At 40.3% G+C, this 26,062-nt stretch overlaps 2 protein-coding genes and 2 pseudogenes across 6 annotated transcripts; 2 read left to right on the forward strand and 2 right to left on the reverse strand.

The window, feature by feature from the left end:
- Positions 1–134: 134 nt before the first annotated feature.
- On the reverse strand, positions 135–2,607 carry ptp4a1 (protein tyrosine phosphatase 4A1). Its single transcript, XM_081708538.1, has 5 exons — positions 2,473–2,607; positions 2,005–2,097; positions 1,736–1,866; positions 1,299–1,373; positions 135–1,083 (listed from the first exon to the last, which is right to left on the reverse strand). The coding sequence occupies exons 1-5, from the start codon at positions 2,575–2,577 to the stop codon at positions 966–968; spliced, it is 522 nt and encodes a 173-aa protein (XP_081564664.1). The 5' UTR covers positions 2,578–2,607; the 3' UTR covers positions 135–965.
- A 422-nt stretch (positions 2,608–3,029) lies between these two features.
- On the forward strand, positions 3,030–5,931 carry LOC145653908 (uncharacterized; annotated as a pseudogene).
- A 43-nt stretch (positions 5,932–5,974) lies between these two features.
- Positions 5,975–7,028, forward strand: LOC145653794 (lengsin pseudogene; annotated as a pseudogene).
- A 991-nt stretch (positions 7,029–8,019) lies between these two features.
- Positions 8,020–26,004, reverse strand: myom2a (myomesin 2a). Of its 5 annotated transcripts, none has more exons than XM_081708526.1 (37): positions 25,811–26,004; positions 24,899–25,006; positions 24,123–24,215; positions 23,547–23,682; positions 22,942–23,099; positions 22,554–22,646; positions 21,178–21,266; positions 21,044–21,079; positions 20,344–20,508; positions 20,052–20,213; positions 19,134–19,275; positions 18,802–18,995; positions 17,153–17,280; positions 16,537–16,720; positions 16,230–16,247; positions 15,511–15,685; positions 15,226–15,347; positions 14,234–14,421; positions 13,976–14,102; positions 13,505–13,683; positions 13,227–13,341; positions 12,974–13,133; positions 12,751–12,857; positions 12,587–12,631; positions 12,354–12,490; positions 12,004–12,148; positions 11,823–11,882; positions 11,561–11,628; positions 11,206–11,319; positions 10,939–11,026; positions 10,818–10,856; positions 10,356–10,461; positions 9,859–10,022; positions 9,545–9,581; positions 9,429–9,451; positions 9,117–9,172; positions 8,020–8,980 (listed from the first exon to the last, which is right to left on the reverse strand). In XM_081708526.1, exons 2-37 carry the CDS (start codon positions 24,979–24,981, stop codon positions 8,471–8,473), a joined length of 4,446 nt encoding a protein of 1,481 aa, XP_081564652.1. In that variant the 5' UTR covers positions 24,982–25,006; positions 25,811–26,004; the 3' UTR covers positions 8,020–8,470. The 5 variants fall into 5 exon arrangements, with proteins under 5 accessions (XP_081564652.1, XP_035379002.1, XP_081564653.1 ...); XM_035523109.2 differs by having other exon boundaries at positions 25,801–26,004; XM_081708527.1 differs by lacking the exon at positions 24,899–25,006.
- Between the last annotated feature and the right edge of the window lie 58 nt (positions 26,005–26,062).

A 26,062-nucleotide genomic window follows, 5' to 3' on the forward strand; every position in this document is an offset into this window, starting at 1 on the left:
AAAGGTTCATTGTCACAGCTAGTTGTGAAAAGGGGTAAATAAATGATTTTGATAAAGCTCTGCACGTTTTTGTATGCAAGGCATGTAAGAGTAATTCAGCATAAAAGGTTCTCTCATAGGAAATCCAGACAGCACAGGTTCTCAGTGTATTCTTTAATGTACTCTCTCAAGTTGGTGAACAGTTACAACTTCTCTCACTATACTAAATCACATACCCACCAATAGTATAAATAGCCGGTCTAATTGTACATTTCAAATATCATACATAAATCAAGTATCCAAGTATTAAGTTATGCACATCAAATAAAAATGCATACAAAATAACACAGAGGTCCAGTTTGAAGCCAAAACACAAACAAACATCACACTATTGACATGGCAGTAATTAGTAAACAAAACAAACTAGATCCCACAGCTCCCATATATAACCCCCCACAGCTGTTCTTTTTTTAATCCACGATTCTCCTGCCTTACACATCTTTCACAAGTAAACTACACCAAATGCCATATACTTATCCCCATTAAATGGCCTTTCCCACATTAATAAGGCATTTAAATATGAACCATTACATGGCAGGCATCGTAATGATGGACTAAAGATCATCAAAAACAAAACTGACAAAGTTTAACTCATACTTATTTCTATGCTGTATGGTTGTGAAATACTTTGTTTGGCAGAGCACACTCCTGTGACAACTTGCCAAAGGGGGGGGAAAAAAGCCAATGGCTAATAAGAGATGCAATGTACTAGCATCCTTCTTTACATTTTAACAAGCATACACAAGCACTTGAACTTGCCAACAGACAGCATTTACTATGTTAAACTGAGACAAAAGGGAGTACTCACAAGTGAATCATATTCATTTCTTTAGAAATTTCTTTATACGTTCCCAACTTAAGAGAACACACTGCCCACATTGGAGAAACACTTGGATTCTGCTTTTGCAGCAGGGTCTCTGCTCAGACTACTGAATACAGCAGTTGTTGCGATGGCCATTTGAATCTTTGAAGCGAAGACGCATCTTTGGACGATACTTCTCCAGGTAGAAGAGCTGCTTACTGTTGAATGCACCACGCCGCTTCCTGTAACGTTTCAATATGGCCATCAAATACGACACACTAAATTCTTTACAACGTAGAGCCTCTGAAGGTATCAAGCTCTGAAAGCAGCAAATGAATGATTTAAGGCTGCTCGTTTCTATGTGATGATGCATATTACAGTAGTGACTAGTTAGTCAAAATTATTTTTACTTTGCTCCTTGATCTAATGCACATTTTTTAAAAAAGTCAAAACGTACTGTCGGATGAACTGGACAGCATCTTCATATTTCATGCCACACTCAATCATTGCAAGGGCAACCAGGACTGGAGCTCTGTGGGCATAAAGCATGCACAACAATGTAGCACATCATGACTATTTAAACCAGTGGTTTCTAAACTTTTCCAAGTCCATTTTCTATGTACCATCAGCCATTTTCAGAAAGCAGTCATTTTCTCACACCCAAATGATGGAGACCACCCCAAAGGTGCAGCAAGTAATCTCAAAGTCAGTCTCAGCAAGGTTTAATGAAAAACTGCCAAGTTACACAATCACAACCAGCTCTGCTGCATTATACATGTCAAAACCACATGTACTGCAATTAGTAAACTTTTAACTTTAGTTTGGTTACTAGGTGCTGTTAAAAAAAAAATCTAAGTTTATTAAAACATCAAACATTTTCCCACAAAACATTACCTTCCAAGGCCAGCTACACAGTGGACAGCAATGCAGCAGCCTGGCTCCTCCCTAAACTTCATCCTCAACAGGTTTAACCAATCATCAACAATCTGGTTAGAAGGAGGCGCGCCATCATCAAATGGCCAATCCTGCAGGTTTTGCAAAAGGTAGAGAGAAAATGATTGGTCTTTGGCATTGTAATAATTCTTCTACATTCACCTTTAATTCTGGGAAGCCTATACCAATGGCAGGTCATTACATTTACTTTGTAAAGCCCAACTACTTACCAGAACCTGAATACCCTCTTTGGCCACCAGGCTGGCATCATAAGTTGCCTCACAGACTCTAACGACTGTTGTCACACCATACTTCTTCAATTCCTAGTAAAGACCAAATCCAGTTTGGTTAATCAGACATATACAAAATAAAATCATATTGGCATGCACAAAAATTTTAACGACTAATGTGTTTTTCCAATATGGCAGTATGAGATTTCTTTTAAACATATTAAAACCTTTTTTAGAAGAGAAACTCAAACTGGCCTAGCCATACAGATTGTATATGGCTTTCTCTCTATTTGCAAATTTACAAAGATGGACTAATGTGTGCAGAAGCATAGTAGTTCTAAAACTGAAAGTTTTAGCCACTTATTAGGCTATGCAATGCTGTGTTCTTGGGATTTGAATATGAAAATCATAGCGACTAATCAGAAAATACGGGCAACTTTGACCATTTTTGATTTTGGAAAGGCTTACCTCAATGAATTTATTCAGAGTTGCATTGGTAGGGTTATGGGTGATGAGAAACCTCATATTCTTATAGGTGATCTCCACAGGGGCAGGTCTATTCATACGAGCCATTATTAACAATGAAAAGTGATAAAAGTCTACAAAAATGAGAGGACCACAAAAAAACCTGAAGAAAAATCTTCCACAGAGACTTCACTCAAAGGATGAGTGAGAGAGCGTGCAAACGCCGGGAATGAAAATCAAAAGAACAGTGAAAAAAAACTGGTAAATAAAAATAAATAAAAAGGCTGGTCCTCAGGTGAACGAGGAGACGGAGGGCCAACGAGGGCAGTGCACTTCTGGAGATTTTTTACCCCATCCAGACTGGCCTGGCTGCTGTGGACGCCTGCTCTCCGTGTCTGATCCCGCCAACTTTAAAATACTCACACACGTCTGTCTTCCAGTGAGGTAGCAAGGCTCGCCCTTCACTTCTCTGCATACACACTGTGCTGAGCCTGGCAGTAGTCCCCACTGCCCTTCAGAAACTCCATAAATGTGTGACCCAATACACCACAGAACTGCTGCAATGACAGGAAGCAGAAGTTGTTGGATCATAGACAGGTAAATAAACAGGGTGAGGTCATTACTTTACAGCGTCGTAGAGCATTGCCTTTTATACATGAGGCTAATAAATGGCTGTGAAAATGACAATTTTGAAACGGGAAAGAAGCAGTTAATAGGAGATTCTGTAGCGACGACTCCTTAAAACGTGCAGACGTTATTTCTGTTTTAAAAACAGTGATCGTTTTACTCCAGCGATGTTTTTATTTATTTAGATTTTAGGCCGAATGATTAATCTTACTGGTTAAGGCTTAGGTGTCCTTTCATCTCGCATCCATTTTACCGGCTAAAACCGAACTACGATAGATAGGTTCCATCAATCTTAGCTACATCTTACATGGACGATCTAGACGTAAACGAAAATAGGGAACTGAAATAAGTTCAGCAACTGGCTGGCTACCTTGCAAGGTAAACAAAATACACAAACGGCATATCTCGCTATGGTATTAGCTATAAGCTCGGTAGCTAAAGAAAACAAAGAAGCAAGATTCGGCAAAGCTGTTGCTAACGCTGTTTAGCTGGCTAGGCTAGATTAGCTAACCCAGATTTGGGAATGCGGCAAGCAGCCGACCGTCGGGCCCAATACGGATAACACGAAACATTATGCTCTAAATTAGCCAACTAGCTAACTGGGTACTTTTTTCGTTCTCTTAAAGCGACTTGTTTCCTAATCATCTAGCTAGCTAGACAGTTACCAGGCTAATGAAATGATAGCCCACACTTAACAAAGAATGACCCGCCGGCCACTAGGTTAGTTCTTCTGGGATGGTAAAGTACAAAGCTTGCTAGCTAGCCAATTGACACCGCTAACTAGATAGCCAGCTAGCAAATAACCTACATCGAAGAAACCGACACGAATAGGACAGAATATGGTGTAAAATCCATACTGTACACCAACTAGTAACAAACGCGCGATAATCAGTGTGACAAAACATCCAGGTCTGCTCACGTAGCTAACTAGCTACTGCTAACGAACGCTGATATTTAGCTTTCAGGCTAACACAATGACCTCGTTTTTAAACAAACTCGCAAACGAATATAATGAAAGATTAAACACACAGCGGATAAAACTCCACGTATAGATACACGTTTACTTACTGGAATATGCTTACTCATTGAAGATTGTAGTTTAACCATAAAGCCGGTCCCGAGAAAGACGTGAACGATCTGAAGTGTTTTCCACCATACAGCCGCCGCGAGAGTGGAGGCTCGTGCAGTAACCGCGCCCTGGACGCAGGGCGCGCGCCTTTACACAAGCAGGTCACACCACTGCTGTCACTGCCTCTAAAGCACCAGCTGGGGACTCATGTCTCTTCATTACAGTTTAGTAGCTCGGACACATTCATGTATATAAACACATTTTTCCATGACTACATTTCCACGAATAATTGCAGCAGGACCAATATTGAGATTTACGAACGGTATCTACTGTTTTTACTAGTACAAGGAACAGTGTCCCATGCGACAAATTCTTTCCTAAGCATGGAAAATGTTTTAATATCGGAATAACACATGGGCCTTGTGTATGCCTATGGGCTTGGCAGGGGCTGTTTCCTTTAGATTGTAAATGCATCATTCTAGACGTTTAGTTGTGTGAAATGATATTTAGTGGACTGTTCAAAAAGCTGATGCTCAGTATTTCCTTCATTAGCGCATCCCTATACGATCGACTGAAGAGTCTGGACAGTTTGTGGGTTTGGCCGATGGGAGGAAGAGCTTGTAATTCAGTCATAAGCTGTTATGTTACTCTAGGCACATGGGTTGCATAGGGAGGATGCTCCAGTCAGTCAGCATTGTACCTGTGATCTATAAAAGATGTGCTCTGGTATAGTTCTTGTTTCATCTTGGAACTCATGAAATTTCAAACCGTTGTCATAAAGAATTGAAGAGACTGTGTAAAGATCAGAATCTGGAAAGATGGTATGCAATATTTTTCTTCTCCTCTTTGTCTTTTTTGAGAAAAGTACAATTTGTCTTTAGGGAGTTCAGTTTTTATTTACAATGGTCACTTATTCACAATATATTAGTTGCAACAAATGAAAACCATATATATATGATGGTGTTTGCATACACTTAACTATGAATCATTTCCATTCATTTAGGAGACAGCCTTCATGGAATCAGACCAAGTAGATGGAGGAAGTGTTTGTCATAGCAGAAAGAAGAGGATCATAGTAAGTGAGAAACATGATGCTCTTTGGATTGGAGTAGAAAGGCAACTTATGTGCCCATATAGTACAGAGTGATTTACGTGTTCCAAGCCCCAAGACAATCCCACTGTAATTTCTACTGGCCCACACCCAATAAAACAACCCACTGCTACCACTGAATCACAAGGGGACTATGTATGTACTGATACATGGTGATACAAGCCCAACAGGATTACATACTCCCCATAGAGGGTGTTTCTAAACAAAGAGTGGAGATCCCTACTGAGTCCAAGAAAAAGAATGCAAATCCAGGCAGTTAGTCCTCAGCACATGCATAGAGAGAGGACAGATCGCAGACCAGATGAGGAACCATTCAAGTCCTTAACAACCTTCAAACCCATTCTAGAGAGTAATAAAAGAACCTCAACACCAAGAGAGTGCTTCATCTGGCTGGGAGTCGGGGGGTGGGGGGGTGGTCATTGTGTACTGATGGTCATACCAATAGGCCCTGCAGTTCAAATGGATGGACATCACATTCAGGTCAGTGTGCATTTGGAATATTTAACTTCACTTTACTGCCACTCTTCCTTGCAGGCCGAGATAAAAATAGAAGAACATTTAGATTTTTCTAAAAACCTTTTGTGACTTAATGTTGAATAATTAATCCTTGCATTCAACACTTATTACTCCAGATATTTAATCACCAGCCATTTTTGTTTACACCATAGATAACAAGAAGAATACTCAGATAGGATATCATGGATCTTGTGGATCTCAAAGTCTCATTTCAGCAGGGGATTGTCTGTGAGAGCATAGGCTTTATTCGCTTTGAAGCCACAGATGTTCATGGAGTGTTTAGATCAAAGACAGTCCCAGCTTGCTTCTTTCACGTAAATTCCTCCTTGCTGAACTAACTCACCTATCTTTTAATTTTGTCCAGCTCTAATTCTAAAGTTTTTGGAATCATTTTTTCCCCAGCAGACAATGATTGGATCAGCTGATAGTTTGACTAATAAAATGCATAAATGCATGTTTGAGGATATTGATCAGTATTTTTTTGCATCACAGCCAAGGCTGCTTATGGTGCATCCATGTCCAGAAGCTCTCTGGAGTTACCACTGTCCTTCTGCTCCCTGATCTTTCCACAGTGATGTCCTTCTGCTCCCTGATCTTTCCACAGTGATGTCCTTCTGGTCCCTGGTCTTTCCACATTCCCGGCTCTTCCCTTGGATGAGCAAACCACTCGTATCATTTGCAATCCCTGAACCATCGCCTGGATACCACTGCATACTTCTCTCCGCACTGTTGCTAAGGTCATGCTTGGCCAGATTCAAACCTTAGGGTTCTTCTTCTTTTCCTCCTTCACATATAAATCTTAGGAACTCCAGACCAGCTGGGCGCCAAACTTGTGTCTTTCCCGCTACTACCTTGCTGAATAATCATGATATGCTTTTCCTACAGCAGCTGCTGAGAGAGATGTACCATATGGCTGTTGATGTGGATAGCTTTGCATCTGCTAGTGGTTCACATCAGATGGAGATCTGTTTCAAGCCTAAGCTTGGGATTGGAGCTGCTGACTGTGCCTTCACCTTTTGCACTGGAATTAAAGAGATGGCCAGGAAGTATAACTATATTGCCACCTTCCTCACAAATGATGTCATCATACTCTCTCATAGCCTGTGGGATGCCAATGGCAGGGGAAATGTTTTCCAATCAGACACTGAGGACTACAGGGTATCAAGTGTAACCTCAGCACTGAAGAGGCTCTTGACAGAACTCCAGCCCAGCAGAAGTTGTTTGCAATTTCTGTGAAGCTTGAGGATTGATTAGAGGCCCTGGGAGAAGACAGTGTGATACGTGGGACACTAGGTGAGCCCTTTGTGCAGTAATCTAGTGTCTCTTTCTGCTGAGGTACACCTAGCCATGGTCATGATGTTACTGAGCCACAACCCATCACAGCTGCCATGGCTACTCCCACCTCCCCCTGACGCCCCCTGCTGTAGCCCACCACACCTCCACCCCAGACAACTACCCTCCGTTGCCCTTAATGGACGTTCTCTTGTGGGTTGGGTCTCAGACACATTCACGCGATCAGCACAAGACTAGGCCCTCTAGAAAGTTGGACTTTAAGCAACTTTTTTCAACTTTAGGCAGAAAATCGCATCTTAATTTTTTTTAGCACCAATTATTCATATCATGGTTAAATGCAAGCTTAATGCACCATTTGTTTTTGGGTTTTTTTTGTAAATAATAATATGACTTTAATAATTGAGCTTCTATTTATTTAATTTGGATCCATAAATTTGTTATAAAGTTTTAACTTTAAATTTATATACAAATCTATGAATAAGAACATTTATCACAGGTCTTCTTGTCCATTAGAGTATTTCATTCACACCAATCATCTGTAAACTTTCTTTTACCCTGATAACTAAGCTCTTTAAAGAGGCAAGACAAACAGAATACTGATATTTTTTTGATCCACCGAAGTGTTTTCTGTTGTGAAGTAATTGCTTTGAATTCTAAAATGTAGTTCTTTTCAACTGAGATTCAGATGCAAATTACTAAATTCAACACAGTGACATCTGTATTCATTTCCCATGGAGTAATTATAGCTGTGTCTTTTCTGAGTACTAGCTGAGCGTTCGCTTTGCATATGGAACTGCGGTTGTTTTTCTCAGGATACTAAACTGAGAAATTCAAGTACTTTTGCATTTTTGACATTGTTAAAGTCTTTGTTGAGGGTCAAAGTTGGAATCTTGCAAGGTTAAAAGTCAAAAATCAAAATAAGAAGAAACAGAGGGAAGTTGATCACTGGTTTTAATTGCCAAATAATTCTAAAGCTGCAGGACAAAATGAGACAAGACAGTGATGTAGTGATGCTGTTTGCAGTGATGGTGCCTGCTTTAGTAAACAGACCCTTTTAGATTCAACTTCATAATCCTCATATTTTTGGCTTGATGTGTACAACATATAAACACAAACAAACTTGCAAACTATATCAGGTATTTGTTTCACAATTTCACTGAGGGTTTATATGCTGGATGCAACATTTTGAGTTTTAAGATGATCTAAGAGAATCAATCCCAACCCTTTTTTTTTGGGGGGGGGGGGGGGGGGTAAATAAGGGAGAGAATTACTGAATCAGATGCCACCTTATTAAAAATGGAAAGCTGATGTAGAGGCCAGCTTTCCTAATGTTATAAAGCACTCTTTGCAACAATAACATACTGAAGCTGCAAAAAACCTTGTGTTTACTTCTTAGTGGGAGTTGGGGACCTCATAAACCTGGGGGGGGTGGGAGACTTGGCACTCCTCGGTGGGGTAGGGGATTTAGGAGCTGGGGGAGGAGACCTCATGCTTGGAGGTGGGGTTGGGGTTGGAGATTTAACAGAGTGGGGTTGGGTGGGGGTGGGGGACTTCATGGATGGTGTAGGAGTTTGGGGCTTTGTGGAGGGTGGTGCAGCTGGTTTGGGCGCTGCGCTGGATCTAGACATCTGGCCCAGTTTGGGTTCAGGGATCTGCTCCCCCTGCTTGTAGACGCTGACCGTGATCTCAACAAACTCGCCACCATACTTGTTGCGCACATTGATGCTATATTTGCCCGAGTCATCCACAGTGACAGACTTGATGGTAAGGCTGGCAAACTTGCCACTCTCAAAGGAGATCTGGTTGTGATCATCAGACACGACTTCCTGCTCATTTTTAAACCAGGTAACTTCTGGCTTGGGATCACCCCAAACTGTGCATGTTAAACTCAGGGTCTGCAAAGGTCAGAGGTCACAATAAGACAAGGGAAACATTGTGCACATTAAATTACTTTAAAGAGCATTATGATAAGAATACAAATTCAGCCAGTTTTAATTAATTACAATAAGGCACAGATCAGGTAAATATTACCTTATACTCCATAATGGTGACAACATCAGGTAGTCCACCAACTACCCTGCCACGGTCTACACAAAAAAGAGGCATTTTGGTAAATGCAGACAGCTCACAATATGCAGTATATGCAGTAATTACATCATCAATAGGACATGAATATTAAGTCAGAATGTTCTATATTTGTTAAATAAATACCATTAACTGGAATATAATTAAATATATATCAATACTATTATATCAATATCCTTAAAAGATACATTGAACGAAACAATAAAGCACAACAGTACTGCATGCAAAATCTTTTGCTGTCATCATTCTCATACTTACTCTTCTCAGCAAAGGCAGCAGCCCTAAAAAAATAAAAATAATGCAAAGCTCATTAGCAAAAGAAAGAAAATATTATATGTGAAAATATATATCTATATGTTAAGTGTTTGTCTTACTTGAGTCTTTGGAATTCTGCATAGGCCTCAGTGTATGCTGTTTTGAAAAGAAAAAGAAATTATATATCAGTACTTTTTTTGAAGACAATAACTGAAGATTTATACATTATATGTTGAATTACAATCCCATTCAGTATTTACAAATACATGTGCATGTCCAATAGTTTGAGCTACACATTACATGTCATTTTATATCTTTTGGCAATTATAATACTCAAACCTCAACTTTTCTGATGGACAGAATACCTGCATAAAACATACTGCTAAGAGTGACAAGCCTATATAAAAAATAACTAATACAGCTTTTGACTTGCCTTGTCCAGAAAGGTCAAAGGTGCGGATGTGGGCATTCTTGCCATCATGGATCTCGATCGAGTAATGACCCTTCTCCCTATCAGTAGGCTCACAAATTTGCATCCAGGCCATCTCACATGTGCCTCCGATCCTCATCTTCTCTGAGGAGGCGATCTTACTCTCCCTCAAATCCCCAACACCACCAACTATTAGATACTTAATGACATTTCTTTGTCAATGACAATATGTGGAAAATGGCAGTTTCTCATTTTTTATAAGATTCTATTGATGAGTGCTCTAAGCTTATGCAATTTGCCATTCTGTCAATACATCGATTAGGACCGTGTTAGCAGGTTCAGCAATGTTCATTATGTTTTAAGTTTATTTACTGACTTATTTTGAGCAGTATTTAAAATATTAGTAGTAATAATTCTCATTAACTCTGCCAATAAAGACATGAACAGGTGCTGAGGATCTTATGATGTCTGGTGGATTAACAGTAAAATCCTGCTGTTACTTGTGGAACCAGCTGGTCTTCATCTCCTCTGTGTAGTATTTCATGTAACATTGCAGTCTGATGCCCTCTGGAGTGCACTGCATCATCAGGTCAGAAGCAGAGGAACCTGTAAGAATTGTGAGCCATTTAGAAGGTAGCCCCAGTTCTCCTGTGTGTTGTCCTGCCAATTCAGTAGGCATCAAAACAGCTCTGTGCAATTACACTAAACATTCAAATTATCTTTAGCCTCACTCTAACAACATGTGTATAGACTGCACATGGTTTGAGGATTGCTATTGCATTGCTCTTGTATCGTATTCACTTTGCATGTAATAACATGCATTACAATATCAAACTAATACCAAATAATTGTAAGCAAATAAATTAGTTTAATCATTTTTAATTAAGAACCCTCAGACAAACTAAGCAAATAGAAATGCTATTGTATTTGATGCACAACAACAACAACAACAATAAATATACCAGCAATGCGGGCAATGGCATTGATGATGTCCTCAAATACTGCAAAACAAGGAAAAGAAGTATGAATTATATTGCAACATGACAGCAAATACTAAGCAGTAAAAAAGCCCCAACACATTACCTTTGCCAGATATGTCATAAATAGAAGTATCCTTTCCACGATCATCACTCAGTACAGCTTTGTAAATTCCCTGGTCTTTTCTGGAGAACTATGCAGTGGATTGAATGCAAAAGTACAAAAGACACTTCTAGTAAGAACCATCAGCTCAATAGATACTGTATCCATTAAATCACAGATTATCTTGGTTAGATTTGGTTACATAGAAATATATGCACAGCACTTAAAGTCTGTGTTAGCGATGTATAACTGTGGTTCTGAGCTGGTTACCAAGGGGATAGGAAGAGCACAGCCTCCAGACATTGGGTTAGGGGCAACATCAAGAGTGATTTCCTCATCATCTTTAAACCAACTGAAGGTGGTGTCTTTCTTCACATTCGCCAACTACATCAAAATGACATAAACAACACCATGGTGTCAGTCCTTTAGTTCAGCAAGCAATGTCAGACAGTGAAAACACCAAGCTGTCAATCCATTTATTTATAAAACCCCATAGGCTATGTTGTGGAGATGTCTGGTGTTCAAAACATTTACATACAAATGAACTGTAAGATATTTTAAATATACACTACTTTTTATGTGTGAACACAACAATCTTCCTCTGCAAATCAGTATTTGTATTCACCTTGCATACAAGCATAACAGTGCAGTTATCATCCACATGGAAAGTCAGGTACTCTGAGAAATGAGGTCCTGTGAAAAGTTCATAAAAGTTGAATACCAAAACAGACCTTAGATAAGATGACAGTTCAGCCACAACAGGAACTTTTTCATGTTTATCCCCCAGTTAAAATATATTAATATTATGCAACATTATATTTCATTGTTTGATTTTGTACTAGTATTACATGGGGATGGGCTGTAGAATGGTTAGAATCTGTCATAACCTTGTTTCCTGATGTGTTCCTTTCTCTGGAACTCAGCCTCTTTCAATACAACCTTGAAAACTGAAACCATATGGGAAAAAAAACATAGTTACTTACTGACACCTGCAAGGACACTTAGATGATACACAATAACAAGACTTAGCATTCAATGGCAGCCAGTCAGTTTAAGAGGAGCGCTGACCATCTCCCACAAGCACAAGGGAGCTTTGGCTCTTGGCTTTCCCATCATGGATCTGCAGGGTGTAAGTGCCCTCGTTGGCCCTCGTGAAGTGCTCAACAGTCATCTGAATTATTCCTGTGGAAGCATCATGGCTGATCTTGTGACCCTAATCACACACACAAAACAAGGCGCTGGTGAAGCAGGAGAGGTGCAGACAACATGACTCTCCAGTGGCTGTTAAGGCCAAAAAGCTGATTTTTGATGACAGTTCTTGTCTGACATCAGTGGGTGAAATGAAATAGTTTTTCTGAAATAATATGCAGTCACAAAGAACTTGAGACATGATGAGATGTAGGGAAACTGGTATGCACCTCAGCACGGGTGACTTCCTTATCATTAATGATGAACCTGTAGGACACAGCAGAGGATATCTTCTGGGCTTGCAGCCAGAAACGCACATGGCCCTTCTCTAGGATCTCATAGTTCAGCTCGGTCTTCAGGGGAACAACTACAATTCAAAAGGACAAAGTAACATCACCAAATGGAGAATCTTTACAATGCAGACAGATATTAAAAACTTGTGGAAAAACACAGCAGTACTGACTTGGATTTCTGATGTTGTAGCTGAGCTCAAACAATTTTTTGAGTTCTAAAAAAGAAAGAACAACGATTATTCAACTGGAAATTGTACAGTCAAAGCGCTTAAAAGAAATACCACATGAGAAGAACAGCATTAACGAGGAAACTCAACAGGCGCTTGTCACATACCTTCCTCTGTGACAGTATGACTGGCTGAGGCGCCGTCTGCTTCTGTCACAGCCACAGAATAGAGGCCCAGATCTTCCTTTTCAGGGTTCAGAAGTGTCAGCCTTGAACTGGAGGCAACACAGTCACAGATAATGTGGTGCAAAGATTACACTCTTGTTTAAACACCTTTAATTAATATGTCATTTATAACGTCTCCCAGCATCCACGTATAAAGGTCATGTACCGTCTTCCCACAGTTGAGACTTTGACTCTACTGGAATCTGTGATTTCTTTGTATGACTTTGACCAAATAAACTCAGAAAGCTCAGAAATCTCAGGGGCCTCGAAGGACAGGAAAATATCTCCAGTTTCCTCATCCACCCCACTTACAAGCCCCTTGGTACCTTAAAAAGGGTCACAGAAGATAAAGAAGTCAACTCAATGAAGTTCACAGAAATGTAAACTAAAGCACTGTAGCAGTGGGTAAGCCCAGTTACCTTGCAATGTCTTTGCACACACAGCCTCAGAAACATCTGAGTCCTTTCCTTTACCTGATACATTCACCGCATATACTTTAAACACATACCAAGCCCCTGTTTCCAGACCAGTTACCTACAGCACCAAATACAACATCATATAAACAAACTATGCCACTTAGCAGGCTCATGTATGACCAAAGAATTGGCTCACCCATTTTTAGATATGATGCACAGCTTAATTTGTTTGAAACATTACATGTAAAAATATGCAGATATTGGAGACAGCTGCTGGTTACCTTCAGGTAACAGCGGTTCACAGCTTCAGTGTTCACCACAACAAAATCAGGGGATCCCTTCTTAGCCATTTCCACAAAGTAGCCAGTGACTGGGCTGGCACCAACGTACACTGGAGCTTTCCACTGCAGCAGCAGAGAGTCATCCCGCACCTCCCAGAAACTGAGGTCATATGCAGGGCCTGGAAGTGGGAATCAGTGCAAGGACAAACTTAGATCTGTAGCGATAACTAGCCACCTCTAATCAAATAGAAATGCCTTGTTGTAACGATCTTGCTAATCCTGTAAGATAACAAAATGAAAATTAGATATTGTAATTACCAGTTGTAATTACCTCTACAAATGATTGAATTACTCCATTTACTATTAAATACCAGCCATATGATTAATGTAAGTACTTAGTAGTGAAGATGTTTCTGACCATAGGCTGATTCCCTCAGAGACTATGGCACTTGCAAGGTAACAAATACTAACCGGGCTGGGGCATGGTCCATGCCTCACATGCGAAAGGTCTGCTGGGCTCAGATGGCAGACCAACGCCGGCCAAGTTGGCAGCCTGGACCTTAAACTCGTAGAACAATCCAGCAGTCAGGTTCTCCACCTGTGTGCAGAGGCAGAAGAATCCCTTCGCAATAAGACAGGAGGGTTGCAAAAATCCAGTTACATGGTATCAACTGAGCTGGCTTCTCAAATCTGAACATCATTAGCAGTATACAAGCATTGTTTGCTTACCTTATATACCCTCTTGGTTGCAGGGCTGGGGCTGACCTCCTTCCAGTTAACAGAGTCTGCTTCCCGCTTGTCCAGGTAGTAGGAGGTGATTCTGGAGCCCCCGGTGCGTTTGGGGCATTTCCAGGCCACAGTCATGGAGGATCCATCACAGCTGAGCAGAGCGATTCCGTATGGGGCTGACGGGGCAGCTGGTGGGGGCAGAAACCACCACTTTAGCTCAACACGCGACGCAAGCTGTGTGGCCTGCTGATGTGAAGTGTGTTACAGGTGAACGACTGTGGCACAGGATCACAAACTCGGATCTGAACGCAGTGCATAGTAATAGCATTATGACTGATAAGATGTCGGAACAGCTTTTAAGGCATAAACCCCAGTTTAAAGTTGACTACAGTTAGTAAGTATAAGTTTGATTCAGCCCCACATGTTATGTTTTCAGTGAGAAATTGTGCCAGTGCTTGGTTTGTAGAAAAATAATATTAAAACAGAGGATAAAAAGTTGGAGTAAAAAGTACAGTGTTGTGTTTAGTTGTGCTGTTGAGAAAAACAGACTGAACATACATACCATAATCCACTCATCTCACTGTATAACACAAGAAGTTATTTCTCCCTTATATGCCCCATGTCATCTTTACATGATTAAAAACATTAATCTAACACTGAGATGGATGTAGTGTTCTAGAACAATGTTTAAGCAGAAATCAGATTACAGTGTAAGTTTATCCAGAACAAAGGACAAATACTGTCATCATTCTGACACTACTCATCAGCACAATATCAGGCATCAGCCTGATACTGAATCGATATCAAAAAGCTATTTTAAGCAATTATCTGACAATATCAGTTGAACTGAAATCATGTAAATGCATCACTATAACCCTTTGTTTCATTCCATTAACTGCAAGCTCTCCCAAAATCTGTTTTTAATCAGTAACAACAAGTGAGAATGACAGAGCCATATAACACGGAACAAAGAAATCTAGCTGCGTACTTACCGAGAGCAGCATCAACGAAGAGGGGCGCAGACACTTGAGACTCCTCACTCAGGCCATAGGCATTCACTGCCTGGACACGGAAAAGATACGTATCCCCAGCAGTCAAGCCGTGGACCACAAACCTGTGCAGAGGGTGACAGTACGAATGTTAGGCCCCTCTGATCCACAGTGGGATCATCTATTACCTGATGTGTGTGTGTGTGTGTGTGTGTGTGTGGTGTACTTGTGTTAATCTTACTTGGTGTGTTGGTGTTGAGCTACCTGGTGTATTTGTGATCATCCTACCTGGTGTGTTTATAGGGCCTGTGATTACAGGGGGTCCAGACCTTGGATCCAACCACACAGCAATCCACATAGTAGCCTATGAGATTGTTGGGATTTTTGGGGGGTTCCCAGTGCACAAAAGCAGATGTTTTTGTGTTCCTGGAAGCCATCACCTGGCCTGGAGCTGAGGGAACTCCTGCCCAGAAACCCAATCAGGCTGACTTTAGAATTCACTCACAGGACATGTAACAAGAACAAACAAATTCACAAAGAACAGAAGAGTGAAAGAATATATGGTGTCAAATATATGGTTTTGCTTTGATGTTGTGAGGTTTGCAGGGATAGTTTTGCTTGTTGGTCAGTGTTTTGATTTGTCTCACAATTGCCTGACTTACCTTCGAAATAAATAGTGACCTGTTGAAACCATCAGAGGTTTTAAAGAAAAATAACATTGCGCAGTAAGAAGCAACTTTTTTTGTGACTGTGCAAGGGAGGGGAAGTCAACGGAGAAAACTGCGACTGACTGTTTGTGTGCTGTTTTCTAGCTATAATGCTTTTACGTGGTTTGTACATCTGTCTCAAGCAGCAGTGAGAGAAGTTTAGCTGGAGGTGATGTGGCTCTGTCATACTAACAGAACTATCTCTCCAACGTGAGCAGCATTCCGACATTCATCCACTCCACAACAGAACAAAATCTGATGGTGATGTTATTGTCATAATCAATGCATGGTGGTACATACCAATGTCTGGAATACTGACTGAAAAGAACGCATTGGACTATATTTATCAAAGAAGCTTTTGAAGTTTCATTGAAACATGCAACATTTTTTTTAAAAATTTCACTTTGTTATAATATTGAATATTAGTAAAATATTTAATTTAAATAATAATATTTACACAGTAAACTGCTGGGCTTTTTATATTCATCTGGCATATTCGCATATCATTATGATGTTACAATAGTAACCACCATCCAAACATAAAGTATGTTTTCCAGTGTTTAACATGTCAAGGTAGGATGGTGTTTGTTTAAGCAAACCAGCTTACCATAAGGATCTGCCTTCTGGAGGAGCGCTGTTGGCTCGGAAGGCTGGCCTGGACCATGTTTGTTGACTGAGATAACGCGGAAACGGTATGCCTTCTTATCCTCCAGATCAAAAATAGGGCAGCGTGGGGAGCGGATCTGCACACCTGTGTTGACCCTCTGCCAAAAGTTACTATCACCTACCGACTGGGAGGCAAGAGCCGAGGCGCAGGCCACGGAAAAGGAGGGTTATTCCTGCACAACCTCGGCCCTCCTGCCCACTCGAGCACACTCTGCCCCAGACCAGGCAAATGCGGCTAGATAAAATTAATACGTAATAATGGCTGATTGATTTAGACATGTAAAACAGTTCTATATGCTGCATTTATTTGTTAGCTTTGATGTCAAAGATGGATGTGGTTTCCTCAAAACATCATAAATGTTGAAAGTGGCAGCAGGTCTTGCCATCTTCTGATGATCTGAACACTTCTGAGAAATGAGTAGCGTTTTACGTAAATCAAGTGCAACTACTTAAATATATGGGAATCAAACCAATGATCTAACCAAATTATAGACCCCACACTTCCAAGGTCTAAAAAAAATGCTAAATATCCAAACACGGACACAGACTCCACACACCTTCTCAATGAGGTACCACACAGTTGCCTGTCCACGGGGGCTGGGTGGGTTCCAGCTCAGAACAATATAGGTCTGATTGATTTCAGAAGCATGCACATCTGTTGGAGGCCCTGGCAACGTAACACACACTACACAGGGACAGATCAGAAATTTACTCCAAAATACAAGTTCATAAACCTTTAAACATGTATACTTTTTAAAGATTCCTAAAATGAGACAAGGTGAGCATTTGGTAAAAAGTACCACTATGGAAAAGGCTGTTAAATACAGAGAATGATTAAATTATTATTAGCAAACTAGAGATTGAGAAGTTACTGTGAACATGAGAAGTGACATGTTAATCACCTACTTTGATTTAATGCAAGTGGCCACAAGGATGACATTGTCTAATTGGGACTCTATTTTTTAATCATAGTTTGAGATCTGAGTTTGATATCTGAGGGAACTCCTATCCAAAAACTTAATCAGATAAGTTTCAGATATCTGAAACTAATATCAAACATTCACCTTGTCAGTATCTGACAGTTTAAATTTTAATGGATTAAAGCACATCAAAAATATATGATTGAAGACTGCATTATTAACTGCTTCATTAAAATGGAGGATTAATTATTTAGAAAGTAAATTAACTTTGGTATGAATATCCATTAAAATACTTTCTAGTTTTAACTGGCAATGTTAAATGTTAGTTAGACATTTGGAAACAGAGCTTGATTGAGAATCTATTAATATAAATAATTTATGTTTTGAAAGTAACTGTCATTTGACCAGTCAAGACATATGGTATAAAAAAAAGATTACCATATTCACAGTCAAACTCTTTTCTTCAAATGCTTCTTTGATAAATTATATTATATTATTAGGTTTAAATAATTCTGTCCTGTAATGTTTTAAAGTGTGATTATATGTGATTTTATCAATGTATGTGATTTTGATTGGGTTTGGTATTTTCCTAAGTTGTGCTGTGTAATTAATGCAAAAAAAGAAAGTATTTATTGACTTGGTAGATCTTGAGTCACGACTGAATCATGTCAGAGAGAAAATACTGCAGTCACTGATGCTCTTTACATTGTGTGGATGGCGATGTTAAATGGATTAATTTACAGCTGTTATATAGTGTTACGTTATTTGATGAACATGCAGTTTTTCTAAATAAAAGAGCGATAATGATACAACATTAGTGCTTGTCTGAGATGTTAGTTAGAAGCACTAAGTTACCTCCTTGAAGTTCCTATTTTCGAATCACAATATCACATTTTCCCTCGATTTTAATCACTGTTATGACAATAAAAATATCTGTAATGTTTCCATATTTCAACCTAGCTAGATGTCTAACTAGAATATATTCAGCCTCTTCAAGCTCATGTTATATAGTTCAGAACATAAACACCGATGTAATGGAACATGAATATGTGTGATAGAATTGTGTGATGGATCATGACTCAACGCTTCAGTATACTTCACCTACTCCTATCTAAGCTTTGTACAGCACTAGTGCTCACTGCGTTTATGAAGCTCGTTGAGTACGTCTGTTCTTCAGGACGGGAAAATGCAGATCTCGCATGCCTTTTGTTTCAAGTCCTGCCCTGATGCCCCAAAGTGTGTGAGAGGTTAAGGTTGCGTCTGTCTTCTGCGGGGTGGGGCCCTACCTTGGATGTCGCTCTCCACATCCGCAGCCGTCACACCAGTGGACATCCTGGAGGGCAGACTGATGCCCGCGCTGTTCACGGCCCTCACCCGGAAGTGGTACGAGGCCCCCTCAGAGAGCCCATGCACAGGGAGCTTACACACTTTAACAGGGGTGGCATTGCACTGGACCCAGTCATTAGTCCCAGATTTACGCCTGGGCAGGAGAACAGGAAACACAGCCATGTGAGCAAACCCCACTACCAACAGCTCTTAGCATCATACAACAAGTAAACCAGTAACAGATGTCTTGACTGAATGCTGGTTAATGGTGGATTAGTAGGTGGGGGACAACCTGTCCACAAAGTAGCCAGTGATGAGAGGCTCGTTGGTGGTGTTGGGGGGTTTCCAGGAGACAAGGACATACTCCTTATTGGCATCAGAGACGGTGACGTCCATAGGAGCCCCTGGGGCCCCATTCACAGTGGGAGGAGCATCTATGAAACATGCACGCAGTATAATTACTGGAGATAATACAGAGCAGAGAGAACGTCAGGAATTACAGACTAGATTTACATTTAGCTGATGCTTTTATCCAAAGCGGCTTACAATTAGTACAACTGAGTACAACTCGAGCAATTGTGGGTTAAGGGTCTTGCTCAGGGGCCCGACAGCGGCGGGGCTTGAGCCCACAACCTTCCGATTACAGGTCAAGTACCTTAACCACTGAGCTTGCACTGCCCCTAGGCTAGAGCTGGGATATTCTCAACATGTTCTTTAAGTTTCAGGTATTTTGAGTTTTTCCAGTTTCCAGTTTCACTGTAGAACTGAATTAAATTATTCTGATTCTGACGAAAATGTTTACAGAGTAAAACTTCCCACCTAGATCATGCCTGCAAATGACATCACAGAAAAAATTACTACTATGTATATTTGAAACATTTATTTTGCTCCCTCACCAAAACAGGAGGCCTATTACTTTTAATCAAAGCTAGACAGATTGTGACTGGGTATTGTAATCTGCACATTAATTGTGGTTTTTGTGATTCTGTTAAAGCTTTCCTATCGTTTACATTTATCTGACGCTTTTATCAAAAGAGTGGCAACTTGGCAGTGGTGGGGTTTGAACTAGTAAGTACAAGTTAACCACTGAGCTATTCGTCAACCAAACATTTGAATGTACAACACATCAAACTCAACATACCATATGATTTATATGCTTGCATTGTATAATGGAGAAGTTAAAAGGGGAGTGGGAGTTTTTTTAACGAACCCTTGACAAACAGGTAGGCACTGTGCTCGGTGGTTCCATCCTTGGTCCAGATGCGTAGGGTGTACAGACCTTCATCATCCTTGTTCAGGTGAGGAAAAGTGAGCTTGGCAGTTCCACCACCAACGGACATCTCCACCCATCTGGACGGCTTCAGTAGAATATCTAGACATCATTGCACACAAAATCTATGGAAAACTGACCCCCACCCTCTGAGTCTTTTACAGGACATATTAGAGTAAGACTTTTTTAGAGAAATTACAGTGTAGATAAGCACTTAGAGATAGCCTCTTACCATCTCTGTACCACATAACTTCAGGTGGCAGGTTTGGAAGATCAGGCACTACCACCATGTTAGCCACCAGAGTTAGCGACTCGCCCTCATTACCAAAGGTCACACCAAAACTTTCCAGCAAGAACACCTCCAGCTTGCTACGGTGGATACCACTCAGCAAGGGCCCTGCAAAGGAGCGACACAATCACGCTAGCCTTTCTGTGCACATCAGTGTTGCTGTTAGCACTTTCAATTTTAACATTTATTTTAGTTCCTAGATTATTTTTATCTTTATTTCAAATGTGCTCTGTGTAAATCAATAGTTTTTCATTTTCTATTTTCCATTGAAATCAATTGTTTTATTTATCTGTGTAACAATTCTTTTATATGAAGCATTTTCTATTGCCACTGTGTATGAGAAGTACTATATAAACAAATCTATCTTGCCTTGCTGTGGAGTCTCTCTGTCAATGCCAAACCATCTTGGTAAATTAAGTAAATTGGTCATGATGTAATTGCACTAAGTTGTATTATTTACAGAAATGACATGGCCATTTTTTGTTCATCGGACTATGTAGTGTCTACTAGAAAAAACCTTGGCTTATCCTTTATAACAGCATAGCTTCCATAGCTTATCAAGCCTCGGACACAGAGGGTTATTTGTGGCTTATGATCTCAAGAAAGGCCCTGGGCCTTAGCCAGCGTCTCAGCACCCTCTCACCAGGCAGATGGGAGATCTCTCCTGGTCCAGTTGCTCCTGCAAGAAATCAGGACCACAGTCAGGAAAACCAGTAGAGAGAAGAGAAAATTCCCTCAGCACAAGAGGATAAAGAGGACAGGACAGAAGGAACTTACTTCTTACACACACTGTGGCCTTGGAGACAACCTTCCCCTCAGAATTGATAGCCACAGCACTGTACACTCCAGAGTCGGCTACAGAACATCTACAGGGATAATATGAAATACCTATCAGATACCTAAATTAACAATTTAAAGAAAAACCTCCAAAAGGGTTATATAATTGGAAGCAAGGCTCAGTGAAGTGTTTTCAGGGAAAATGTGGACCAAACTAGGCCATATGGTACACACATTTACTTCCCTGCAGGTACTGTGTCTCTAGCTAAGACATCTTATGGTCCTTTTAAACAGGCCAGCCAACTTAAAACTGACATAACATGAACATCTGCTTAAGGTGGAAATTGTTTTCAGGATGATTTACATTCTAATGCTGAGAGCACACACACACACAGTAAATTGTGGTAAAACAGACTTCCTTATAGCATTTTTTAAATCTTGGTGTTGTGATCTTTTTATTAAATTTACCTGTATTAATCAAATTTTTATTAAATTTGTTCTACAAGCTGCCTACAATGTACATCATCTCTAGCAAGACATGGTGGGGATAATCAACTAAAGTAGATGAAAGGAACTGCCTTTTGCAATCCTGACATCTCCCCAGTAATTCTCCATAGCGTTGATGAGCCATCACCTAGGTGCATGGGTAAAACCCGTTTCTGAACATGATCTTCTACTGCTGGCCACATTGGCTTGGATGAGAGATCTAAGAAAGGCAGTGCTTGTCTTAAAGGAGAGTCCAGCGATTGAGAATAGAAGGAGGAAATGTGACCTTCACAGCCCGCACCAACTATTTTAAAGTGCCCCTTCAACTTCTGCTTCAAAAGACAAACTGTTCCCCATTCACCGGACAGCACTTCCTACATTTACAACCCATTCATTCTCTTTCCAAAAGGAAAAACGGGGGAAAAGTCCCCGAGATTGAATGAAGGCTAATTTGAATTAAGAGCTTTAAGACTTTCACTACTGTAACGACAGTGTCTGCTGGACTCAGATGGCAGGCATTCCGGCATCGAATGACACAGAGCTCAGCAGTGCGGCACCAACAGCTGAGGCATCATGGAGATGAGGGCGGGTCCTCTCTGAGACCAAATAGGCAACACTCGCTGTTACAGTGGCGCCATTCACTCTCACTGGTATGAGTTAGCGTTTGTGGGCTTTGGGGGCTCTTCAGATGGCGGTTCATTCTCCATGACTGTGATGAAAAAAATGCACTGACATACTGGAAAACTCAATTGAAACTGTTTCAGACATTTGCTCTGATTTGCTCTGTAGCACCAATTTGTGGTAAGTGGCAAATAAGTGGGCTTTTAGAAGTTTATATCGTGGAGATAATGAAAGATGTTATCCTGAGAGTTTGCTGGGTGAGTTCATACCTGCTAATAATCAGACCATGAACTCCATATTTGTTCTCAATTTTGTACTTTCCAGGTACACTCAGTGGATCAATCACAATATCATTCTTATACCTGCAAATGTACAAGAGATATTTATGCCATTGTAACCACATAAATTAACTGCTATACAAAATCTACTAACAATGTATTCATATCATTATGATCTGATAATGCATGAATGTAAAGAACTTCAAGGAAATATTCTGCATGGATTAAGTGGAATCATTTGCAATTAAAATGGTCTAGTAGCATTTGCCATATTTCTTAAAATGGGGGGAAAATAAACAAAAACACTGGACTGCAAAATAACAACTTCACTTCATGATGTGATTATTCAAGAAAGTGTCATACAAAATCAAGGGCAAACCATTTGACAATGGGAGTGGGATAGCCGGACACAGTGCAGAGGAGTTTGACTGGAGTCTTCTCCCACACGGTGTGAGATCTCAGGCCCACCAGGAAGTCTGGGACTTTGGGGATCTCAGTAGGAACTTCCTTCCTATGAACCGACATTCTTTCCCTGACCTGACACAGGACATTGATATTTGAACAGCTCATGTAGCAAGACTACAAAGTAATGGCACTGGCAAACAAGAATTCTAAATGGACATTTGCTACAGAAAAGGCTTCTGAAGTGAGTGCAGAAATGTTCTGAACTAGTAATTCTCATCAGAGTAATGATCAAGTGGTGTAGTTTAATCTGAAGGGAATGGTATTTACCTGAACGGCATTTAATCTGAAGGGAATGGTATTTACCTGAACGGCATTTAATCTGAAGGGGATGGTATTTACCTGAACGGTATTTAATCTGAAGGGAATGGTATTTACCTGAACGGTATTTAATCTGAAGGGAATGGTATTTACCTGAACGGTATTTAATCTGAAGGGGATGGTATTTACCTGAACGGTATTTAATCCGAAGGGGATGGTATTTACCTGAACAGCATTTAATCTGAAGGGGATGGTATTTACCTCTCTCGTAATATCAATGTTCTCCACCTGTTCTTGAGTGGCTACTTTAATTCTATGCAGCTCCTGCTGCAGGGTTGTCAGGTCTCTCCCAAAATGAGCAGCCATGCGCTGATACTCCTGCATTCCTTCTGGTTCCCTATAACACAAACACACACACACACACACACACACACACACACACACACATGCACGCACGTGCACACACGCACGCACACGCAATCTGAAATGTGGACTTGAATGTCTATTTTCAAGATCGATCAATACATCAGTTCAATTTACTTATGGTATGTGACTACTGACCTTCAAGTATCTCATAAAACAAATGCTTACAATATAACACTTGGCAGTATCCAGAGACTCATATTAGTTCATATTAGTTAAAATTAAACAAACAAACATCAAGAGTAACTGGAGCCAAGGTCACCCATGTCTGAATGTTTGTAATATACAGTCAGGATGGATAGTGTTTTTACATACAACTGATGAGAACACTAGTTCAGGTATTTTCTTACATTCTTACATGTCTTAATATAGCTTGCTGAGCAGTAGTGGCTACGTCAGCTGATGGAGTCTCACCTCTGCCTGAAAGCTGGCACCTTATAGGCTGGTTCTGCCATTGCCTCCGTGGCCTTTCCCTGCTCCGTCTTCACCGACTTAGAGCACAATTTCCTGTCCAACAATCAATGAAGAGCCAGTAGGAGAGCATAATGCATCACTATGCCTTTATAACACACTGTAAGAGGAGTTCTAACGTTATAAGCAGGCAAGGCATCTCTGAAGCAGCAACGATATGAGCGAGGGTCATTATGAACTGATGAAGCTCTGTTCCACTAAAGGACAGTCTCTCTCTGAATCCAACATGCATTTCCTGTACAGATGCTTAATTTCAATCCGCTTTACCAGAGGACCTCAGAGTCCTACAAAAGTCAAAACTAGTGAGTTTATGATTGGTTTTGAGTCTTGAATCCACTACTGACAGTGAATTCAAGACTTCTTTTGAACTTGTAGTGGATGTGAACATGCTGACCCCACAATGACTGTCAAGCAGGATGCCATTTTGCAATGTTAGCTTACTTGTACAAGTAGAAGCTCAAAGGCAAAATTAATATTCTGGACAAACATTAGGACATCTTGGTGCCATGTTTTTCTCCTGGAACCTTTTGAAAGGTATAAAGCATTGGAAACTTTCTGTCAGCAGCAATCTTGCAGTCACTAGTCAAGCCTTTTGGCCTTTAGAAAGTGCAAGTGAGAGCAGTGCATGGAGAGCCAGAGCTGCAGGCCCTGCCCAGGTTTACTGGCATGCCAACATGGCACTTAGCAGCATTACAATAAATCCAGATAGTATCCCATACCTTGTTTGAATCTGCTGGATGGCATGTTTTGTGCTTTGATATTCCTGGCTAACCTGTTTCTGTCTCTGCTGATAAAATGGCATGGCCCTTGTAGGCACGTCGGGATAACTTAAAAAGGACCCAACAGTCAGATCACAAGCCATTAAGCATTATTATTATTTATTTTCCTAAAGTAAGAATATACAGTTAACAATATGCATATCTCCTCAGACTCTTATCATTAGTAACAAAACCCCAGTTGATAAATTTACAAAAAATACAATCAGCTACGCCAGTAAAACATGATTAATGATATTACAGTGAATATTACACTTGATTTTTATAAAATCTTATCTACTGCGGTCATTTTGATAGTAAGAGAAAAAGATTCGAATTCAAATAATGTAGCATTCAAACAAAGACTTCAGACAGGCAAAAAAAGCTCTCTGCAGCTCAAATACATCACCTTATTAAGAAACAGTGCTAAGCCCACCTCAGAAGTCTAGAAAAGGGGGCTACAGACAATATTGGTAGTAAAAACGCCTTCAACAGTAGGCTATACAGTGTCTCTGACATTTGAACTCCATAAACAGGTTACTATTCATGGGGGTGTTTATTGTAAGAGAAAGTTACGCATCTTTAGCACCACCCCCAAACAAACAAACAAACAAACAAACAAACAAAGCCTTCAAACAATTAAAAAAAGGTTTTGATGGCAAAAACAAACACTAGCAAAACTTTTTTTTTTAAAAGCTAGCATCACAAATAGAACACCAATGTGCCTTGCCACCCGTTTACTTCACCTCAGAATCTACTTCCATTCCTTTTTATTTTTAGGCAAGAGTTTCATAAAACTGTGAACTTGTGCCAGTGTTGGAGAGGTTTTCTTAAGCAGTTATGCTGACGGAATAATGAATACAGACCTCGACTTACCCCAGGAGAAATGAACAGCGTTGAGTGTTGGAAGATCAGCTTGACAGCACTTGAAAGCCTCTTGCTGATGGTAACAAAAATAATGCACTCACTTAGGGAATGCCTTCTCACTTCCACCCCATGTATGGATGCACTTAAGACTATATATAGCATTTACCTCCATTTTCAAACGCATTAGGTTCTACCAGTTTGTAAAATGACGGTAAGGATTAGTATAAGATAATAAGAGCGTAGATGTATTAATGTAGGTGT

Source organism: Electrophorus electricus, chromosome 26, assembly GCF_041902795.1.
Source record: "Electrophorus electricus isolate QZ-2024a chromosome 26, ASM4190279v1, whole genome shotgun sequence".
In the NCBI taxonomy this organism is placed as follows: Eukaryota; Metazoa; Chordata; class Actinopteri; order Gymnotiformes; family Gymnotidae; genus Electrophorus; species Electrophorus electricus.

Bases quoted from the DNA above. Each gene is read 5' to 3' on its own strand.
- ptp4a1 (XM_081708538.1), bottom strand. From the start codon at position 2,577: ATGGCTCGTATGAATAGACCTGCCCCTGTGGAGATCACCTATAAGAAT. The intron at 2,098-2,472 runs GTAAGCCTTTCC...GGTCTTTACTAG, and splicing joins CTCTGAATAAATTCATTGAG to GAATTGAAGAAGTATGGTGT. The intron at 1,374-1,735 runs GTAATGTTTTGT...TTATGCCCACAG, and splicing joins TGTGTAGCTGGCCTTGGAAG to AGCTCCAGTCCTGGTTGCCC.
- myom2a (XM_081708526.1), bottom strand. From the start codon at position 24,981: ATGCCATTTTATCAGCAGAGACAGAAACAGGTTAGCCAGGAATATCAA. The intron at 24,216-24,898 runs GTATGGGATACT...ATTGTTGGACAG, and splicing joins ATCCAGCAGATTCAAACAAG to GAAATTGTGCTCTAAGTCGG. The intron at 11,320-11,560 runs GTGAATACAAAT...ATTTTGATGTAG, and splicing joins CTGTTATGCTTGTATGCAAG to TTGGCGAATGTGAAGAAAGA.